Genomic DNA, 18788 nt, shown 5'->3' on the forward strand with positions numbered 1-18788 from the left:
TGACTCACCTTTCCTTTTCTGAGTTCTTTTCTTGCCGACTCTGAAATGATAGACTTCTTTCTTGCCTGTCCTCAGATACCCCTCCAACCTACAGCTCTTTTCTCGAAGTCGCCTTCCCGGGCCTTGGGATTCTAGCAGAGCTGGGAAGAGGATGAAGCTGTCTAGGCCAGAGACCTGGGAGCGGGAGCTGAGCCTACGGGGGAACAAAGCGTCGGTCTGGGAGGAACTCATTGGTAGAGTGACCTTGACCATCACATTCCCTCCTTCTCTTCCCCATTTATGCCTCCACATTTTAGAGCCTCACTAGAAGATTTCTGTGGAATGATGAAGTTATTGTTTTGCCTGGTAGTTGTATTACTGAAAATGACTTGATTTATAAGGTCTGCCATTGACTACACCAAAGTAAACAGTGGTACCTGCTTTGAGTAATATTAGCATCATCGATCATTGTACCAGATGTAGTTAGGTGATGCACAAGTTTTTATCAACATACGACAAAAGTACCTTCTCTCCGATTGTGCTTGTATCAATATCTCTGTAACTCATTCCAAAAAAGGTAAGACTGGCACATGGCATATTGGAATCTGTACAGAAACTCATATTGTATTTAGGACATGGAAGTTTTAGGTAATTTGCCCACACTGATACAGGAAAAAAGAAAATTCAGATAGAGGAGAACCAAGTTATCTTTCTCTGTTTTTTTTTTTTTTTTTTTTGGTCTACTTTTAATGATAGCAGGCTGTTTCTTTCATTTTTTACTTTATAAAATTTTTACTTTTTTTAAAAAAAAATTTTAGAGACAAAGTCTTTCTGATGTTGCCCAGGCTGGTCTCAAACTCATGGCCTCAAGCAATTCTCCTACCTTGGCCTCCCAAAGTGTTGGAATTACAGGCATGAGCCACTGCACCCACACACACACCCACACACAAACACTCACACACACACACCTGCCCCCAGTTGACAGCCTCTTCCCTGATAGTTGAAACCACATGGGGTGGAGTAGAATAAAGGGGCCTGGATAGAAGCTGATATATGTAGATAATTCTTTTTTTTTTCTTTTTGAGACGGAGTTTTGCTCTTTTTGCCCAGGCCGGAATGCAATGGCGCAATCTTGGCTCACTGCAACCTCCACACCCTGCCTCAGCCTCCTGAGTAGCTGGGATTACAGGTGCACGCCAACACGCCCAGCTAATTTTGTATTTTTAGTAAAGACAGGGTTTCACCATGTTGGCTCAGCTGGTCTTGAACTCCTGACCTCCAGTAATCCACCCGCCTCGGCCTCCCAAAGTGCTGGGATTATAGGCGTGAGCCACTGCGCCCGGCCATATGAAGATAATTCTATATGCACCCATCTTCACTTCCTCCCTCTGGTTGAGAACCATTGTCCCTGAAAATGTAAGGAGCTGTAAATTTATTCTTTTAATATCATTTATCCTGGTTGAGGCAGATGCCCATAGTCTAATCCCATGGTGGCTAGAGTCTCTTTTTTAAATCATATACTATAAAAACAATTTTTACAATACACCAGAATATATGTATATGTACCTTTTTTTTTTTTTTTTTTTGAAACAGGGCCTCACTTTGTTGCTAAGGCTGGTCTTCAATTGCTGGGATTACAGATGTAAGCCACTGTGCCCAGCCAAAAATAAATATAAATAAATAAAAGGAAATATATAAAAAAAGATGTAAGTATGAAATATAAGATAAAAATGTGATTGGGTATACAGAACCCTTTTTGGAGACCACAGATCTCATTAATAACTCATTAACATTTTTTGGAATGAAATTAGTGAATTTTGCAATCTGAAGGATAAATGTCCAGTTTATTTTCTAATATCACCAGCATGATATTGGACTTACTTTCTCATCAGAAATGATCTAGAAAACCTTTTATACATAGTAACAGTTGAAAAAACTTGAGTCGACAATGGATGCAATAGTTCATTTACAGTACATATACAACCTAATTGTTCTGTACAGTTTGTGAATCGGAATTATGACTGGAGGCCAGGCACCATGGTTCACGCCTGTAATCCCAGCACATTGGGAGGCTGGGGCGGGCAAATCGCTTGAGCTCAGGAGTTCGAGGCCAGCCTAAGCAACATGGTGAAACCCCGTCTCTACCAAAAATACAAAAATTAGCTGAGCATAGTGGTTGATGTCTGTGGTCCCAGCTGCTTGGTAGGTTGAGGCAGGAGGATTGCCTGAGCGTGGGAGGTGGAGGTTGCAGTGAGCCAAGATTGTGCCACTGGGTGACAGAGTGAGACTCCATCTCAAAAATAAGAAAAAGAATTATGACTGGAGAATCCCAAGACTTCCAGAGGGCTAAAAGCTTCCAGCTATAATTCAAATGAGACTTAGATCCCCTTTACAAAGGGAACACCATTTACCTGATGGAAGCTGCTGATGGTATGGGCTGGTGCACAAGCACAGTGTGGGACTGACAGACCTGGCCTCTAAAGTGGTTCGAATACACCTCTGTCCAGGAAAAGAAAATCACACCTCCTATTTATGTTTACTTTTATCTAAAAGAAAAAAAATTCCCAGTATTTACCATGCAGATTGAACCCACATAGTCACTCAGTCCATATGATAACAGTGTTACATGTGTAATAGTTGAGGTTTTCTGAGCATCCACAATCTGAGGGCATTAATGGCACCCCTTCACTCTTTTTTTTTTTTTTAATTTTGGTTTCTACATAATTTGATCTATAGCAATTTTTATTTCAATTGTAGATGGGTTTGGAATTATATTATTCAGTATTAACCGAACTAACCCTTTAAAATTTATATAACCCTTAAAAATATTATTATTAAGAAACGATGGCCTGGGCATGGTGGCTCACACCTGTAATTCCAGCACTTTGGGAGGCCGAGGCGGGCAGATCACTGGAGATCAGGAGTTCAAGACCAGCCTGGCCAACATGGTGAAACCCCGTCTCTACTAAAATACAAAATTAGCCAGGCGTGGTGGTGGGCACCTGTAATCCCAGCTACTTGGGAGGCTGAGGCAGGACAATTACTTGAATCCAGGAAGCAGAGGTTGCAGTGAGCTGAGATCGTGCCACTGCACTCCAGCCTGGGTGACAGAGTGAGATTCCATCTCAAAAAAAAAAAAAAAAAGAGAAAAGAAACTATGACTTGAAGATAATAATAACACAGGGACAAGTGAACAATGAGAAAGTGACAGAGATCAGAGGTGAAATTCTATCTCCAGTGCAAATCTTCTTCACCTATATTTAAGCAAAAAAAGTAATGACTAATCAAATATAAGAAATTGGTTACAAAACTTAAAAATTATGAAGACTATTTGAAATATGGATTTACATTCATATAAATGGTGAACTTTTTTTTTTTTTTTCCGAGACAGAGTCTTGCTTTGTCACCCAGGCTGCGGTGCAGTGGCATGATCTCAGTTCACTGCAACCTTCGCCTTTTGGTTTCAAGCAATTCTCCTGACGCAGCCTTCCAAGTGGCTGGGATTAAAGGCACCTGACACCACGCCTGGCTAATTTTTGTGTTTTTGTAGAGACGGGGTTTCATAAATGGTGAACCTTCTTTTAAGTGGATATTGTGCCTGGAAATATTAACTAATGAATGTACTACATTATGTTAGTATATACTTCATAAATCAACTTACACTATGAAATTTCTCTTTTGGCCATCTAAAAAGTTTAGAAACCTTTGCTCTAGACTAGAGAATACATTTTGCCAGTTGAACCCAATCTTAGGGCTAGAGCCAACGGATAAAGTGGTAACATAAGTTGTTTATTGAAACAGCCATCCTATAAACAGTGTTGCATAAATTTTGTTCCAAACTTCAGGCCAACCCTGTTTTTAATCTTTCTAAGCCTTTAAAACATTTTGAGTAGAGGAGATTGAATGTGAATTCCTCACTTCCTCTATCTTGGACTTTCTACATGCCTGGTCTCTGAACTTCTTGCTCTGGTCTCTGACCTCTCTCTAATCGTCCCTCATTTGCTTTTTTTTTTTTTTGAGACAGTCTTGCTATGTTGCCCAGCCTGGACTCCAATTCCAGGGTCCTGGGCTCAAGTGATCCTTCTGTCTCAGCCTTCTTAGCAGCTGAGATTATAGGTGCATGCCACTGTGCCTGGCCTCCTTATTTGTTTTTCTCACTCTATGCCCCACATTCCACAGAAAATGGGAAGCTTCCCTTCATGGCCATGCTTCGGAACCTGTGCAACCTGCTGCGGGTTGGAATCAGTGCTCGCCACCATGAACTCATTCTGCAGAGACTCCAGCATGCGGTATGTGTGAGGGGCTGGTAGCCATGGGGCCCAGCAACTAGATGTGCATGTGGACAGGCCACTGCTGCTTTGGAGGCCAGGCTTTTTCAAGTGGCAGAGGAAGGTATGGCCACCAAGTTGTTTCCACGTGGGCTGTAAGTAGGTCTGGAAATACAGATAAGTTGAGGGAGATAAGTTTGGGGGTTCAGTACATCGTTTGAGAAGTTACAATAGAGTATAAGAACTTTCATTTTAATTTTCTGAGCTCAGTGACTTACCAGGAAGAGACACTTCTGTGATGTAACTGATTTCAGAAGGAGTCTTTATTTTTTATTTATAGAGATGGGGTTTTGCCATGTTGGCAAGGCTGGTCTCGAACTCGTGAGCCCAGACAGTCCACCTGTCTCAGGCTCCCAAAGTGCTGGGATTACAGGCATGAGCCACCACACCCCGCCCAGAGGGAGTCTTAAAAGAAACAGGGCTCTTCTGTTACTTTCTCTTCTTTTGTTACCTCTTCTCACACCCTAAAATGATGACTTTTTTCTTTCTTCTTCTTATCCCTTTTCGATATCTCTTGTCTAAGTTCATTTTGTCCTTCTGTGCCTTCTCACAAAGCTAATAGAGTGAACCCCTGAAGCCCCCCATACTCCCGGCTCCTCTGCTCATGACCCCTCCCTCCCTTGCTTTTTAGAAGTCGGTGATCCACAGTCGGCAGTTTCCGTTCAGATTTCTTAATGCCTATGATTCCATTGATGCCCTTGAGGCTCAACTCAGAAACCAAGGTATTCTCCCCCTTCTTCCAACTCCTGTTTGCCTCTCATATCTGACAATAAATGAAGCAGCAGCACCAATATTTTCAGCCTCTTGCCTTGCAGTCTCAGGGTGTGTTGGGGTAGGGGGCAGAAGTCAGGCACTTGCAAGTCCCAAGGGTTGGGGCTCAGGCCACATTACTGGTAGGAAAAGATGAGGGAATGGAAGCTGCCTAACTCAGAAATTTACCTGTCATACAGCATTGCCCTTTCCTTCTAATACAACACTGATGAGGCGGATACTAACTAGAAGTGACAAGAACCGTCCCAGGCGGAGGTTTCTTTGCCACCTAAGCTGTCAGCAGCTCCGGACAGTAATGAGGGTACCTGTGATGTATGAGAAGCTTAAGAGGGAGAAGCTGAGAGTACACAAGGCCAGGTATGTATGCACTGTCTGGGAGCCAAGGGTGGGCAATCGGGGCTACCCTGGTACAGGCTGGAAGTCATCTGGGAAGCCCAGCTGTTTTTCTGTAAAGATTTGCTTGTCAGTCATCGCAATGGCTCAGAACTGCCTGGTTTTTTGCACAGCACACCTTGTCTTTAACATTGTCCGAAAGAGAGATCATGAAACGAAATCTACTCCTGGACCTCCACTCTATTCTCTGTGATTGTTGTATTGGTTTATGTGGATTCCTTTTAGTTATGCTGATCTATGGTGGTGTATGCTGGTGTCCTCTCTACTTCTGCTCTGATTCATGATTTTCTTTCTTTTTCTTTTCTGTGACATGTTTGTTTTTCTTTCTGTTTCTATCTCTTTCTGTATTTTTTGACCCATTCATCTTTTTTGTTTTTGTTGTGTGTGTGTGTGTGTGTGTGTGTGTGTGTATTTTGACATACACACAAAGATAGTTACCATCAGCAGGCGCAGACAGATGTACAATCTGTTTTGTAGGCGTGATGAAGTCTCAGCTGTCTTTTTAAGTGGTTCATCAGTATCTTTCACTTATTTTTATTCAAAACAAACGCAGGACTCACTTAATCTTCTAGAGGGCTCAGTAACCGGGAATCTCCTGAAACAGTAGCTGAACAGAGGGCCATTTAAGAGTCAAGCCTGGCTAGGTGCGGTGGCTCACGCCTGTAATCCCAGCACTTTGGGAGGCTGAGGCAGGTGGATCACGAGGCAGGCGGATCATGAGGTCAGGAGTTTGAGACCAGCCTGGCCAACATGGTGAAACCCCCTCTCTACTAAAAATACAAAAATTAGCCAGGCGTGGTGGCGGGTGCCCATAATCCCAGCTACTTGGGAGACTAAGGCAGGAGAATCACTTGAACCTGGGAGGCGGAGGTTGCTGTGAGCCGAGATCGCGCCACTGCACTCCAGCCTGGGCAACAAGAGCGAGACTGTGTCTCAAAAAAAAAACAAAAAAAAAAAGCCCAAGGGGCCAGTGCACATGGTATTCTTGTACTGACCGATGTGGTAGCCACTAGCCACATGTGGCTGTTTAGCAGTTGAATATGCTAATGAAGTCTGAGTTGAGATATGCTAGGTTTTGAAGGCAGTCTGAAAAAAGAATATGAAATAGTCATAATTTTTGTATTAATTACAGGCTGACATGAAAATATTTTCATATATTGGGTTAAATAAAAAGCAGTATTAAATTAATTTTAGCCAGGTGCAGGTACTTGCACCTGTAGTCCCACCTACTTGGGAGGCTGAGGTGGCAGGATCTCTTGAGCTCAGGAATTTGAGGCTGCAGTGAGCTATGATCATGCCACTGCACAGACTAGGCAACAGAGGAAAACCTTGTCCCCCCTCCTTTTTTTTTTTGAGATAGGATTTTATTCCCATCACCCAGGCTGGAGTGCAGTGGCACAATCTCAGCTCACTGCAACCTCTACCTCTCAGGCTCAAGTGATTCTCCTGCCTCAGCCTCTCAAGTAGCTAGGATTATAGGCACACACCACTGCACCCAGCTATTTTTTATATTTTTTGTAGAGTTAGGGTTTTACCATGTTGCCCAGGCTGGTTTCAAACCCCTGAGCTCAAGCGATCCAACCACCTTGGCCTCCCATACCAAAGTGCTGAGATTATAGGCATGAGCCAAGGACCCTGACTCTCACTCTTTTTTTTTTAATTGAGGCAGAGTCTCACTTCGTCACCCAGGCTGGTGTGATCTCGGCTCACTGCAACCTCTGCCTCCCCTGTTCAAGTGATTCTCGTGCCTCAGACTCCCAAGTAGCTGGGATTATAGGCACATGCCACCACACCCCACTAATTTTTGTATTTTCAGTCGAGACAGGGTTTCATCATGTTGGCCAGGCTGCTCTCAAACTCTGGACCTCAAGTGATCCATCCGCCTCGGCCTCCCAAAGTACTGGGATTACAGGCGTGAGCCACCACGCCCGTCTTGTCTCTTAAAGCAAAGAAAAATTAATTTCACCAGTTTATTTTTACTGTTTAAAATGTGACTATTAGAAAATTATATGTGTATAATTGAAGTTTAATTTGATTTAATTTAATTGTAATTTAATTCTATTGGATAGCGCTGGGAAGACTACTGATTTTGCTAGATTAAAAAACTAGTATAAAAAACTTTATGCACACAAGTAATAAAAGTAAAATAGACTTACATAAAACTGTTTGTCAGATTCAGTGATTATCTAGATTTTATTAAATTTTCTTTCTTTTTTTTTTTTTTTTTCCGAGACGGAGTCTTGCTCTGTCGCCCAGGTGACAGAGATCGCAGTGGTGCGACCTCGGCTCACTGCAAGCTCCACCTCCCGGGTTCACGCCATCCTCCTGCCTCAGCCTCCGGAGTAGCTGGGACTGCAGGCGCCCACCACCACGCCCAGCTAATTTTTTTGTATTTTTTTTTAGTAGAGATGGGGTTTCACTGTGTTAGCCAGGATAGTCTCGATCTCTGGACCTTGTGATCTGCCCACCTTGGCCTCCCAAAGTACTGGGATTATAGGCGTGAGCCACCGTGCCCAGCCTACATTTTCTTTACTGATCTTTTTTCCTTTTTCTTTTCTTTTGAAGATATTTTTAAAACAAATGTCAAATAATAAGACACATTTTATTTCACCTTTCCTTGTTTCGTGTGTGTTTCTTTAAAAAGGGACATTTTTAATACAATAAGAATGTCGTTAATATACTTGACAAAACTAAAATAATTCCTTGGTAAATCATCTGTTATTTAGTCCATATTCAAATTTTCCAATTGTTTAAAAATATCATTTCACAGTTTTATTCAAATCAAGATCTAAACAAGGTATACACATTACATATGGTTGTTAAGTCTCTTATGTCACTTTTAATCTTTTAATTGTTCTTATGCCATTGAGCTACTATGAAAACCAGGTTCAGGGACCCCACAGAATATCCCATATTCTGAATTTCCCTCCTTCTTCATGGTGTCATCTAACTTGTTTTTCTATTTCATGTTCACTGGGCATTAGCTCTAAAGGTTTGAACAGATTTAGATTTTTTTTTTTTTTTCAAGTAGTTCATAGGTGATCCTATATATGTACTATTTAAGTGGGACTACTACTCAGTAATGCTGATATTGATCAGCGCTTTTAGGTAGTAATAGCCTCATCTCTCCACAGTAGTTAATCGCTCATCCTTTGGTGATCTTTGCATGAACCAATTGTTTCACTGGTGGTTGCAGAATGAGGGTTTTATCATTCCTCAATATTTTTTTAACTGGAATTTAAAAAAACAGCCTCCCAGGGTAACTAAACAACTATATTTATTTAGTTACCCTGAAATAGATTGTATGGGAAAGGTGGGATGAATATTCAATTTATTCTCCTTAAAATGTCAGTTTTTAGAGTAAGGAGTTAGCATTTGTTTTTTAAAATACTATTTAAAACTATGTAGCCGTTAAATCTTGCTTCATGAAGTAAGAATGGATTCATGTGGTAAGTGTAGCTAGTTGGTCCACAGGTGACTTCCCCTCTCCTACCATGAGTGTGGATTAGAAGAATCCCATAGGGCCGGGCGCGGTGGCTCAAACCTGTAATCCCAGCACTTTGGGAGGCCGAGACGGGCGGATCACGAGGTCAGGAGATCAAGACCATCCTGGCTAACATGGTGAAACCCCATCTCCACTAAAAAATACAAAAAACTAGCCGGGCGAGGTGGCAGGCGCCTGTAGTCTTAGCTACTCGGGAGGCTGAGGCAGGAGAATGGCGTCAACCCGGGAGGCGGAGCTTGTAGTGAGCTGAGATCTGGCCATTGCACTCCAGCCCAGGCGACAGAGCGAGACTCCGTCTCAAAAAAAAAAAAAAAAAAAGAAGAAGAATCCCATAGAATGGGGGCTTAGGGAAGCTCTGTCCCAGTCCTCTACACCAGAAATGGAGTGGGCTGTGGAAGGGGGTGTGGTGCTTGAAGGAGGGAGAAGACTCAATACTTAGTGGCAAGTTCTCATCTCCCCGTCTGCCTCTAAGGGGCAGATAAGTCCCTGAGCCCCTGTGTCTGTGTCTTTCTTGCCTGTAGACAGTGGAAATATGATGGTGAGATGCTGAACAGGTACCGACAGGCCCTGGAGACAGCTGTGAACCTCTCTGTGAAGCACAGCCTGCCCCTGCTGCCAGGCCGCACCATCTTGGTCTATCTGACAGATGCTAATGCAGACAAGCTCTGTCCAAAGAGCAACCCACAAGGGGTAAGAAAGTAAAAAGCATCCTCCAAGGGGTTGAGTTGGCAGGATGCTGGGGATCCTGAGTGGTATCCTGTTCCCAGAGCTGGTTTTCCCAGGCAAGCACTCCGACTGAAATAAATGATACGAATTTGCTTCCAAGTATCAGTCCTCAGTTCCTAGGGACAATTCCTAGGATGTTGTTTCAACCAGGTTTATGCATTGTAATACTAACATTTCCCCTTTGGCTGGTACTTGGTACTCTCTAAATTTCCATCCACCAAAATATGTCTCACTTTCATCTCACTACATCCCAGGGTTGAACTTGGGCAGGGATCCTGGCTCCTCTCTTCCTCCCTCCACAGTCAGCTCTTCCTGAGGGCTGCTGAAGCTGCCCCCTCCTAACTTGGGATTTTACGCCTTTTCTTATTCCCTCAAACCAGTGGCAGGGTTTGGCCTCCAGGGCTGGCTGGGCAAGGGTGAATTCCAAAGCAGCAGAGCTTTATTTCCCCTGACACTTGTCCAATCAGCCTCCACTGAACTATGCGCTGCTGTTGATTGGGATGATGATCACGAGGGCCGAGCAGGTGGATGTCGTGCTGTGTGGAGGTGACACTCTGAAGACTGCAGTGCTTAAGGCAGAAGAAGGCATCCTGAAGACTGCCATCAGGCTCCAGGCTCAAGTCCAGGTCAGATACTCAACACCCACCATCCAAAAATACATGAAGAACACAGGCCTGAGAATAGCCCAGATATTTGGTAAAGGCACAGATATACACAGTTCTGAAGATTTCCCAAGCAGACTGCAGGACTGCAGTGTTTGTTGCTTACTGTGCAACCACATAACATGAAGTCTCTTTCCTTCAGGAGTTTGATGAAAATGGTGAATGGTCCCTGAATACTTTTGGGAAATACCTGCTGTCTCTGGCTGGCCAAAGGGTTCCTGTGAGTATTAATCCCTGAGAAACCCTCTCCCTCCCCGACATTTTCTTCTACAACTGATATATTTCATTTCTTGACCTTTAAAGCTGACTTCTCCAACCACATAAAATAGTCAGATCGGCTCTCTACTGGCTACAACCCCCTACTCAGTGGTGTGCTGGTAAACATTCAACAACCAGCTGCCTAGAAAAATAAGCCTCGGTTAATAGCATCTGCTAAATTTCCATGGTGTAAACAGTCCTACTGTGGCTGATTTCAAGCTACCAACATGATGCTACTGAACACAGAGTTGGGAAAAGATGCTCAGGAGCACACTGCTGTGTGGTATTCTCACAATCCTGATACAGTAGATGTAAATAAGCACAAGTAGATAGTAGTAAAATGTAGTAAAATTATTAGGAAGTTATACATTTTGAGTATTTATTACATTTGTTTTATTTTCTGATTTTTATTTGTTGAGACAGGATCTCACTCCATTGCCCAGGCTGGAGTGAAGTGGCTCGATTATAGCTCACTGCAACTAAAACTTCTGGGCTCGAGTGATTCTCCTGTCTCAGCCTCCCAAGTAGCTGGGACTACTGGTGTGTGTCAACATGCCCAGCCACATTTGTTTTAAATGTAACTTATTTGATTTTTTAAATGTATACCATTTTATGTTTAATAATGTCCATCTTTAACAACTGCCCACAAAATTCCTGAAAACTTAACAATCAGCTCTCTTGAGCCTGAATGAGCCAGCTACAGTATACCAGTGCCCCACTCCAACCTCCACTTTGATGTCCCCTGATGTCCCCTGTAAGTTAAAATGTAGTGGCTTCCCTCATTCTATGTGCTCTCAGGGGAGGTACTCCTCTCAGAGTTCTCCTAATCCTCCTGTCCTCAGAAAGCTCATATCTTAATGTCCTGGGTTCTCTAGCATCCCTTCTCTAGCATCTTCTCCCCTTTCATCTTACAGGTGGACAGGGTCATCCTCTTTGGCCAAAGCATGGATGAAGGAATGATAAATGTGGCCAAACAGCTTTACTGGCAGCATGTGAATTCCAAGTGCCTCTTTGTTGGTATCGTCCTGAGAAGGGTACAATACCTGTAAGGGTGCTTACACTTCCTGCCCAGTGTCAGAAATTAGTGGTCTACATTTCCTCTCTACGCCTGCCAAAGCATAGGACACTCCCACTTGACGGGGATCTCCCCAACTCTGCCTTCTTACCTCTGTTGCACTTTGGGTGGACATTTTAGCCTAACTCTGTACCCCTCCGTGAGAGTCTACCCTAGCCCTAGCCTACCACGTAACCCTATTAAAGGTGTAGAAGTGGGGTTTTCATCTTGGGATGTTAGTGGGCAGTGACTGTGTTCCAGGTATTGTTTGTGATGGTTAGCGACTGCTTCTTCCTTTGCCAGGTCACCAGATTTGAATCCCAATGATGTGACACTCTCGGGCTGCACTGATGGGATACTGAAGTGAGTATAGAATGGATACTAAAGGGTTGGAGACTTTGGTAGGAAGTTTTTAGGGGATTATCTCTACTCCAGTCACTTTTTTTTTTGAGAGAGTTTCACTCTGTCGCTCAGGCTGGACTACAGTGGTACAATCTCGGCTCACTGCAACCTCCATCTCCCGGGTTCAAGCGATCCTCCTGCCTCAGCCTCCCAAGTAACTGGAACTACAGGCATGTGCCACCGTGCCCGGCTAATTTTTGTATTTTAGTAGAGATGGGTTTCACCATGTTGGCCAGGCTGGTCCTGAATTCCTGACCTCATGATCCACCCACCTCCGCCTCCCAAAGTGTTGGGATTTCAGGTGTGAGCCACCGTGCCTGGCTCTAGTCACTTCTTTTTTAAAGTAAGATAGTTCACTCCTCTTTTACAGCCATCCAGGCGTAGCAACAACACAGTGTCAAAGGGACCTGGGCACTTTCTCTCTTATTGCTGCATGATCCTCAAATACTCAACTTCTACCACATGATTCAATATGTCAGCTTCAGCTCCAGCCATCTTGGTATTCAGCCAAGTTTGTATTATATTATATCCAGTAGGAAAGAAGAAAATGGACATAGGAGATTTCACTATCAAGAGATGGCCATGTCACTGCGGCTTCTGTTCAATTCTTGATCCAGAGAAAATTACATTTATTTAAGCTAAATTATAGAAATCTTTTCACCTTTTTTTTTCTCTTTCCATCCTTGCCGCCTTATGTACTTGTTTTCTCCCCTGCCTTTTCCTTTGGATACCATCCATTTCCCTCAACTCCTATTAGGAAGCCTCAGACACATTCCTCCTTCTCCAGGGAGCCTTTATGACTGGCACAGAGCTGCTCAAGCCCAGACTGGGATGGCTTTAAGTTTTACACCTTACCCTAGCCCATTGCCCCTGGCCCAACAGCAAGTTTATGATTACCATGCACAGCAGGAGGGGCTAGAGTTGGGCTTCTTTTTTCCTTCATTCCTATGGTTCTGCACCCTCATTTATTTTAAGCCTGCATAAACTGCTTATGGTTATCTTCTTAAGGAGCTTCACTTAACTGGTGACCAAACCTAGACGTATCTTTTTCCCCCTGCCCTTTTTGGGAGACCTCACTGATTTTGACTCTTGTTATTTATGTCAGGTTCATCGCAGAGCATGGGGCCTCCCATCTTTTGGAACACGTAGGCCAAATGGACAAAATATTCAAGATTCCACCACCCCCAGGAAAGACAGGGGTCCAGTCTCTCCGGCCACTGGAAGAGGACACTCCAAGCCCCTTGGCTCCTATTTCCCAGCAAGGGTCAGTCTGTGTTTCTATGCCTTTGTGAATTGGGAGAGGCTGCAGTCAAACCCAGAGAAACTCTGGGGCTGAAATTCTAGCTGGTGAGGCGCCGCTTGTTCTCTTCATGAAGGTATGCTTCCTGTTTCTCAGGCAGGGGTTTCTCTACCACAGGGAGTTGTCAGGTTGTGAGCAAGCCCTTCCTTTCTCTACTGAGGAAAGGAAGTCAGAATACAAAGACGATGGCAGACATCATGGCCGTATGGTCAGGGTGTAGGCAGAGGGCTTAGGAGCACAGGTTCTGGCTTTTTCATTGTGGCTTTGCCAAATAGTAGTTTGAATCTGGCCTAGTTGCTTAATTTCTTAAAGCTATAGTTTCTTGCCGGGCGTAGTGGCTCATGCCTGTAATCCCAGCACTTTGGGAGGTCGAGGCGGGCGGATCACCTGAGGTTGGGAGTTCAAGACCAGTCTGACCAACATGGAGAAACCCCGTCTCTACTAAAAATACAAAATTAGCTGGGTGTGGTGGCACATGCCTGTAATCCCAGCTACTGGGGAGGCTGAGGCGGGAGAATCCCTTGAACCCTAGAGGCAGAGTTTGCGGTGAGCTGAGATTGTGCCATAATACTCCAGCCTAGGCAACAAGAGCAAAACTCTGTCTTAAACAAACAAACAAAAAAAACCAAAACCTAGTTTCTTGATTGCTGAAATGGAGATAATGATAGTGCTTACCTCACAGTGTTGTCATGAACAAACAGTAAGTACATAATCATGATTATGAGAAAAAGGAGAGGTGTACAAGCAATAGCAAGTGGGCTTTAAATTCCAGGGCCCTGCAGTTGAGACCACTAGCACGTGCTTCTCTGAAGGCCTGCTGGGCGCCTGTCTGCTGTCTGTCGTACCTGGCTCATGCTCAGTGCTGAAGGGTGATCACAGCAGTGTCTGTGGATTAGGTGATGGGGCTCATCCCTAGACTGAGCCCAACCCTCTGCTTATCCCCAGATGGCGCAGCATCCGGCTTTTTATTTCATCCACTTTCCGAGACATGCATGGGGAGCGGGACCTGCTGCTGAGGTCTGTGCTGCCAGCACTGCAGGCCCGAGCGGCCCCTCACCGTATCAGCCTTCACGGAATCGACCTCCGCTGGGGCGTCACTGAGGAGGAGACCCGAAGGAACAGGTGTGGGGGCTGCAGAGAAGAGGGGCTGGGTGGGGGATGAGGGGCTTGAGTGATGGACCTGAGGTGGGCAGGGTTGGGGCTGCAAGAATGGATGAGGGTGAAGGCGGGAGTCGCTCCCTGGATACTAACAAGAGCAGCCTACCTTCTCTTTTCTCAGTTGTGAGCCAGGGCCCTGTCTCCCTATTTGTGCCTATGTTCCCTGATACCATGCCCCCAGTGACTCCCACATGTCCCTATAACCATGCCTACAGACAACTGGAAGTGTGCCTTGGGGAGGTGGAGAACGCACAGCTGTTTGTGGGGATTCTGGGCTCCCGTTATGGATACATTCCCCCCAGCTACAACCTTCCTGACCATCCACACTTCCACTGGGTAAGGCAGACAGGCTTGGAGGAGGGCTGGGGAAGAAGCAAAGGCTGGGGCAGAGGCCGTGAGAAGCCACATTCTGTCAGAAACCCTGGGACTATGAACAGGCAGGTCTTGGAGACTTGAAGAGAAATATAGGCTGAAGATACTGCAAGTGACCATGCTCATCTAAAGTCTCAAAGGACTTTAGATGAGAAAAGTCCTTTGAGAAGTGCCTCTGGGGTTGGCCAAGAGCAAAAGTAAGAGGGTAGGTCTGTTTAGATGTTGCCATCAGATAGATCTGGGTATTGATCTCCCTTCTGTCATCTACAAGTTGTGTGGCTTTGTGGAATGCAGACTACTCTCACCTAGCCTCAGTTTCCCTATATTAAAGAGAAGCAATGGCATTTACATTGGAGGGTGATTATGAGAATTAAAAGTCTGTAACAGGGCCAGGTGCAGTGGCTCATGCCTGTAATCCCAGCACTTTGGGAGACCAAGGCGGCTGGATCACCTGAGGTCAGGAGTTCGAGACCAGCCTGGCCAACATGGCGAAACCCCGTCTCTACTAAAAATACAAAAATTAGCTGGGCGTGGTGGTGGGTGCCTGTAATCCCAGCTACTCGGGAGGCTGAGGCAGGAGAATTGCTTGAACCCAGGAAGCGGAGGTTGCAGTGAGCCGAGATTACGCCATTGCACTCCAACCTGGGCGACAAGAACAAAACTCAGTCTCAAAAAAACAAAAAAACAAAAACAAAAGTCTGTAACAGAATACTCAATACATTACAGGCATTCAATGAATGTTAGCTACTAGTACCTTGTTCCAGAAAAAAAATAAAAATAAGTAAAAAAACATTAGCTATTAGCTATATTTTATTGCTTGCGCCTGGAGGGAGGGAGAGAGGAACATCACAGATACAGGAGGCCTGGGGCCTTGGCAGGTCTGGAGGGAGGGTCATTGTGGCCTAGGACTAAACCCACGGTCTCTGCCCTCCCCACAGGCCCAGCAGTACCCTTCAGGGCGCTCTGTGACAGAGATGGAGGTGATGCAGTTCCTGAACCGGAGCCAACGTCTGCAGCCCTCTGCCCAAGCTCTCATCTACTTCCGGGATTCCAGCTTCCTCAGGTACTCTCTGTTGCCTGCAGGTTGGGGCTCCTTCCCCAGAAGGTCAGACAGGCTAGTCTTCTCTCCCCAGTATTCAGAGTATAGAAGGGGAGTGCTATGAGGCAGAAACAGGACTCAGCATGCCTTTGCAGCCCCACGTCAGCCTTGGTGCTGGAGTGAGGAGATCTCTACTTGAGGAGCTTCGGGAAATTCCAGCTATGTCTGGTGGTTGGTGGAGGGAGGCTGGCTGGGGTCTGAGTCCGTTCCAACTTTTGGGGTCTTTGGTGGTCAGCTCTGTGCCAGATGCCTGGAAATCTGACTTTGTTTCTGAGTCTGAAGAGGCCGCATGTCGGATCTCAGAACTGAAGAGCTGCTTAAGCAGACAGAAAGGGATTACCTGCCGCAGGTGAGCTGAGGGAGGTAGGGAGCACCTGTACAGAGATGTGGTGAGAGGAGCCAGGCCTGCTCTGACCTGGTTGTGCTTGATTTGCCCACAGGTACCCCTGTGAGTGGGGGGGTGTGGCAGCTGGCAGGCCCTATGTTGGCGGGCTGGAGGAGTTTGGTCAGTTGGTTCTGCAGGATGTGTGGAATACGATCCAGAAGCTCTACCTGCAGGTCAGCAGAAGCACTGGTGACCAGAGGCGTGCAGAGGGACATGGGGTGGTCTGGGTTGTCCTGGGTAGGAAGTAACTTGGTGGGGGCTCTGTGAGTTTTAGGGGGTCCTGAGGAGCATGGCACCATGGATAGTCACTGACCCATTTACCCTCAGCCTGGGGCCCTGCTGGAGCAGCCAGTGTCCATCCCAGACGATGACTTGGTCCAGGCCACCTTCCAGCAGCTGCAGAAGCCACCGAGTACTGCCCGGCCACGCCTTCTTCAGGACACAGTGCAGCAGCTGATGCTGCACCATGGGAGGCTGAGCCTGGTGACGGGGCAGTCAGGACAGGGCAAGACAGCCTTCCTGGTACAGAGTCTCAGGGGCCTGGGCAGGAGGGAGGGAAGGCTGTGTGGGCTAAGGAGGTAAGGCACAGGGAGCTCAAGCATGTAAAATGTGACCATGTTTTCTGTTCCTGTCACATGCAGGCATCTCTTGTGTCAGCCCTGCTGGCTCCTGATGGGGCCAAAGTGGCACCATTAGTCTTCTTCCACTTTTCCGGGGCTCGTCCTGACCAAGGTCTTGCCCTCACTCTGCTCAGACGCCTCTGTACCTATCTGCGTGGCCAACTAAAAGAGCCAGGTGCCCTCCCCAACACCTACCGGTGGGTATCCCCCAGTGAGTCCAGCCTTGTTGATGTCCACGGTGCCACCCCTGCTTTTCTCTCTCTCCCACTGACCCTGACTTCATCTCCATGTACAGAAGCCTGGTGTGGGAGCTGCAGCAGAGACTGCTGCCCAAGTCTGCTGAGTCCCTGCATCCTGGCCAGATGCTGGTCCTGATCATCGATGGGGCTGATAGGTTGGTGGACCAGAATGGGCAGCTGATTTCAGACTGGATCCCAAAGAAGCTTCCCCGGGTGAGTGTGAGAAGGAGGTGGGTGTGGGGAGGCAGGCTGGGGAGAAGGAGGGGTACAGCAGGGAGGAAAGGGGCCTCTCCAATGTGGTTCTCCTTTTCTTTCTACCTTCCTTTCCCTTTGCCCAAATATCACAGTGTGTACACCTGGTGCTGAGTGTGTCTAGGGATGCAGGCCTAGGGGAGACCCTTGAGCAGAGCCAGGGTGCCCACGTGGTGGCCTTGGGGCCTCTGGAGGCCTCTGCTCGGGCCCGGCTGGTGAGAGAGGAGCTGGCCCTGTATGGGAAGCGGCTGGAGGAGTCACCATTTAACAACCAGGTTGGGTTCTAGGCCAGGGCTGGTGGGTGTGTGGGGTGAATCTGGGAACTATGGGGACCTGAGGTGCTGAGGCTGCTAGCTGCCTTGAACAGACCTGCTCCTTTGTTTTCTCAGAAATTCTGTCCATGGGAAGTTGTTAATAAGAAAATTGTGGTTCCTGATAATGTCCCCCAGCCCTCTTCCCCTGGTGAATGGCCTTCCCGGGGCCTCCTGGGGTGAGGGGATGAGTGAAGTGGTTTTTGGTGGGGTAGGCTGAGCCACAGGGGTTTTCTGGCAAGGCTGACTGGGCAGAGCAGTGTAGGAGGGGGATGGCTATGTCCTGGGGTGATGCCATGGACCTGGCGCCTGCTGGGGACTCTCAGAGGAGGAGCTGCCTGGCAGAGGGGCTGGTGCTTGGGCAGAGGGCTGGCTGTGGGCAGCCCTCCTGGACCCCACCCTGAGTCCTGAGTCTTGTCAGATGCGACTGCTGCTGGTGAAGCGAGAATCAGGCCGGCCGCTCTACCTGCGCTTGGTCACCGATCATCTGAGGCTCTTCACGCTGTATGAGCAGGTCGGTTCTCCTCACCTTCCAAGTCCCAGTCACCACTTCCCATTCTCTCTTCAGCTGCTTTGTCTCATCCCTATCCCGTGTCCTTTGCTGTCTTGTGATCACCTACTCCCCATCCTCACCTCACACCTTGCCTCACCTCTCTTCCCACCATTGTTCTTTACTTTTTCATTCCTCCCCGCTGTCTTCCTGCTGCCCGTTCCCTATCCCACAACCCAAGCTGCTTCTCCTCCCGCCACACTGAACGAGGCTGCCCTCCCGCCATCCTAGGTGTCTGAGAGACTCCGGACTCTGCCTGCCACTGTCCCCCTGCTGCTGCAGCACATCCTGAGCACACTGGAACAGGAACACGGGCCTGATGTCCTTCCCCAGGCGTTGACCACCCTAGAGGTCACACGGAGTGGTCAGTGCTTGGGGTGGGCCGGTTGGGATGCTGAAGGCCAGGGTTTGGATTACATTGGTT

At 46.8% G+C, this 18788-nt stretch overlaps 1 protein-coding gene across 8 annotated transcripts in view; it reads left to right on the forward strand.

The window, feature by feature from the left end:
- TEP1 (telomerase associated protein 1) overlaps positions 1-18788 on the forward strand; it is a 58643-nt gene that overhangs the window by 12497 nt on the left and 27358 nt on the right. For all 8 annotated transcript variants that reach the window (XR_496895.3, XR_005236783.2, XM_007990644.3 and 5 more), the window contains exons 9-29: positions 76-233; positions 4159-4268; positions 4939-5029; positions 5258-5435; positions 9498-9666; positions 10170-10328; positions 10507-10584; positions 11537-11667; positions 11980-12039; positions 13184-13342; positions 14324-14500; positions 14752-14872; positions 15847-15971; positions 16243-16356; positions 16448-16565; positions 16720-16914; positions 17034-17209; positions 17308-17464; positions 17599-17778; positions 18236-18328; positions 18596-18728. Coding sequence is in view for 6 of the 8 variants with exons in the window: in XM_007990644.3 (XP_007988835.3) it covers positions 76-233; positions 4159-4268; positions 4939-5029; positions 5258-5435; positions 9498-9666; positions 10170-10328; positions 10507-10584; positions 11537-11667; positions 11980-12039; positions 13184-13342; positions 14324-14500; positions 14752-14872; positions 15847-15971; positions 16243-16356; positions 16448-16565; positions 16720-16914; positions 17034-17209; positions 17308-17464; positions 17599-17778; positions 18236-18328; positions 18596-18728 (2882 nt within the window). In the remaining 2 variants the exon portion in view is untranslated. The remainder of the gene's footprint in view (positions 1-75; positions 234-4158; positions 4269-4938; positions 5030-5257; positions 5436-9497; positions 9667-10169; positions 10329-10506; positions 10585-11536; positions 11668-11979; positions 12040-13183; positions 13343-14323; positions 14501-14751; positions 14873-15846; positions 15972-16242; positions 16357-16447; positions 16566-16719; positions 16915-17033; positions 17210-17307; positions 17465-17598; positions 17779-18235; positions 18329-18595; positions 18729-18788) is intronic.

The sequence above is a fragment of the Chlorocebus sabaeus genome, chromosome 29, assembly GCF_047675955.1.
Source record: "Chlorocebus sabaeus isolate Y175 chromosome 29, mChlSab1.0.hap1, whole genome shotgun sequence".
NCBI lineage: Eukaryota > Metazoa > Chordata > Mammalia > Primates > Cercopithecidae > Chlorocebus > Chlorocebus sabaeus.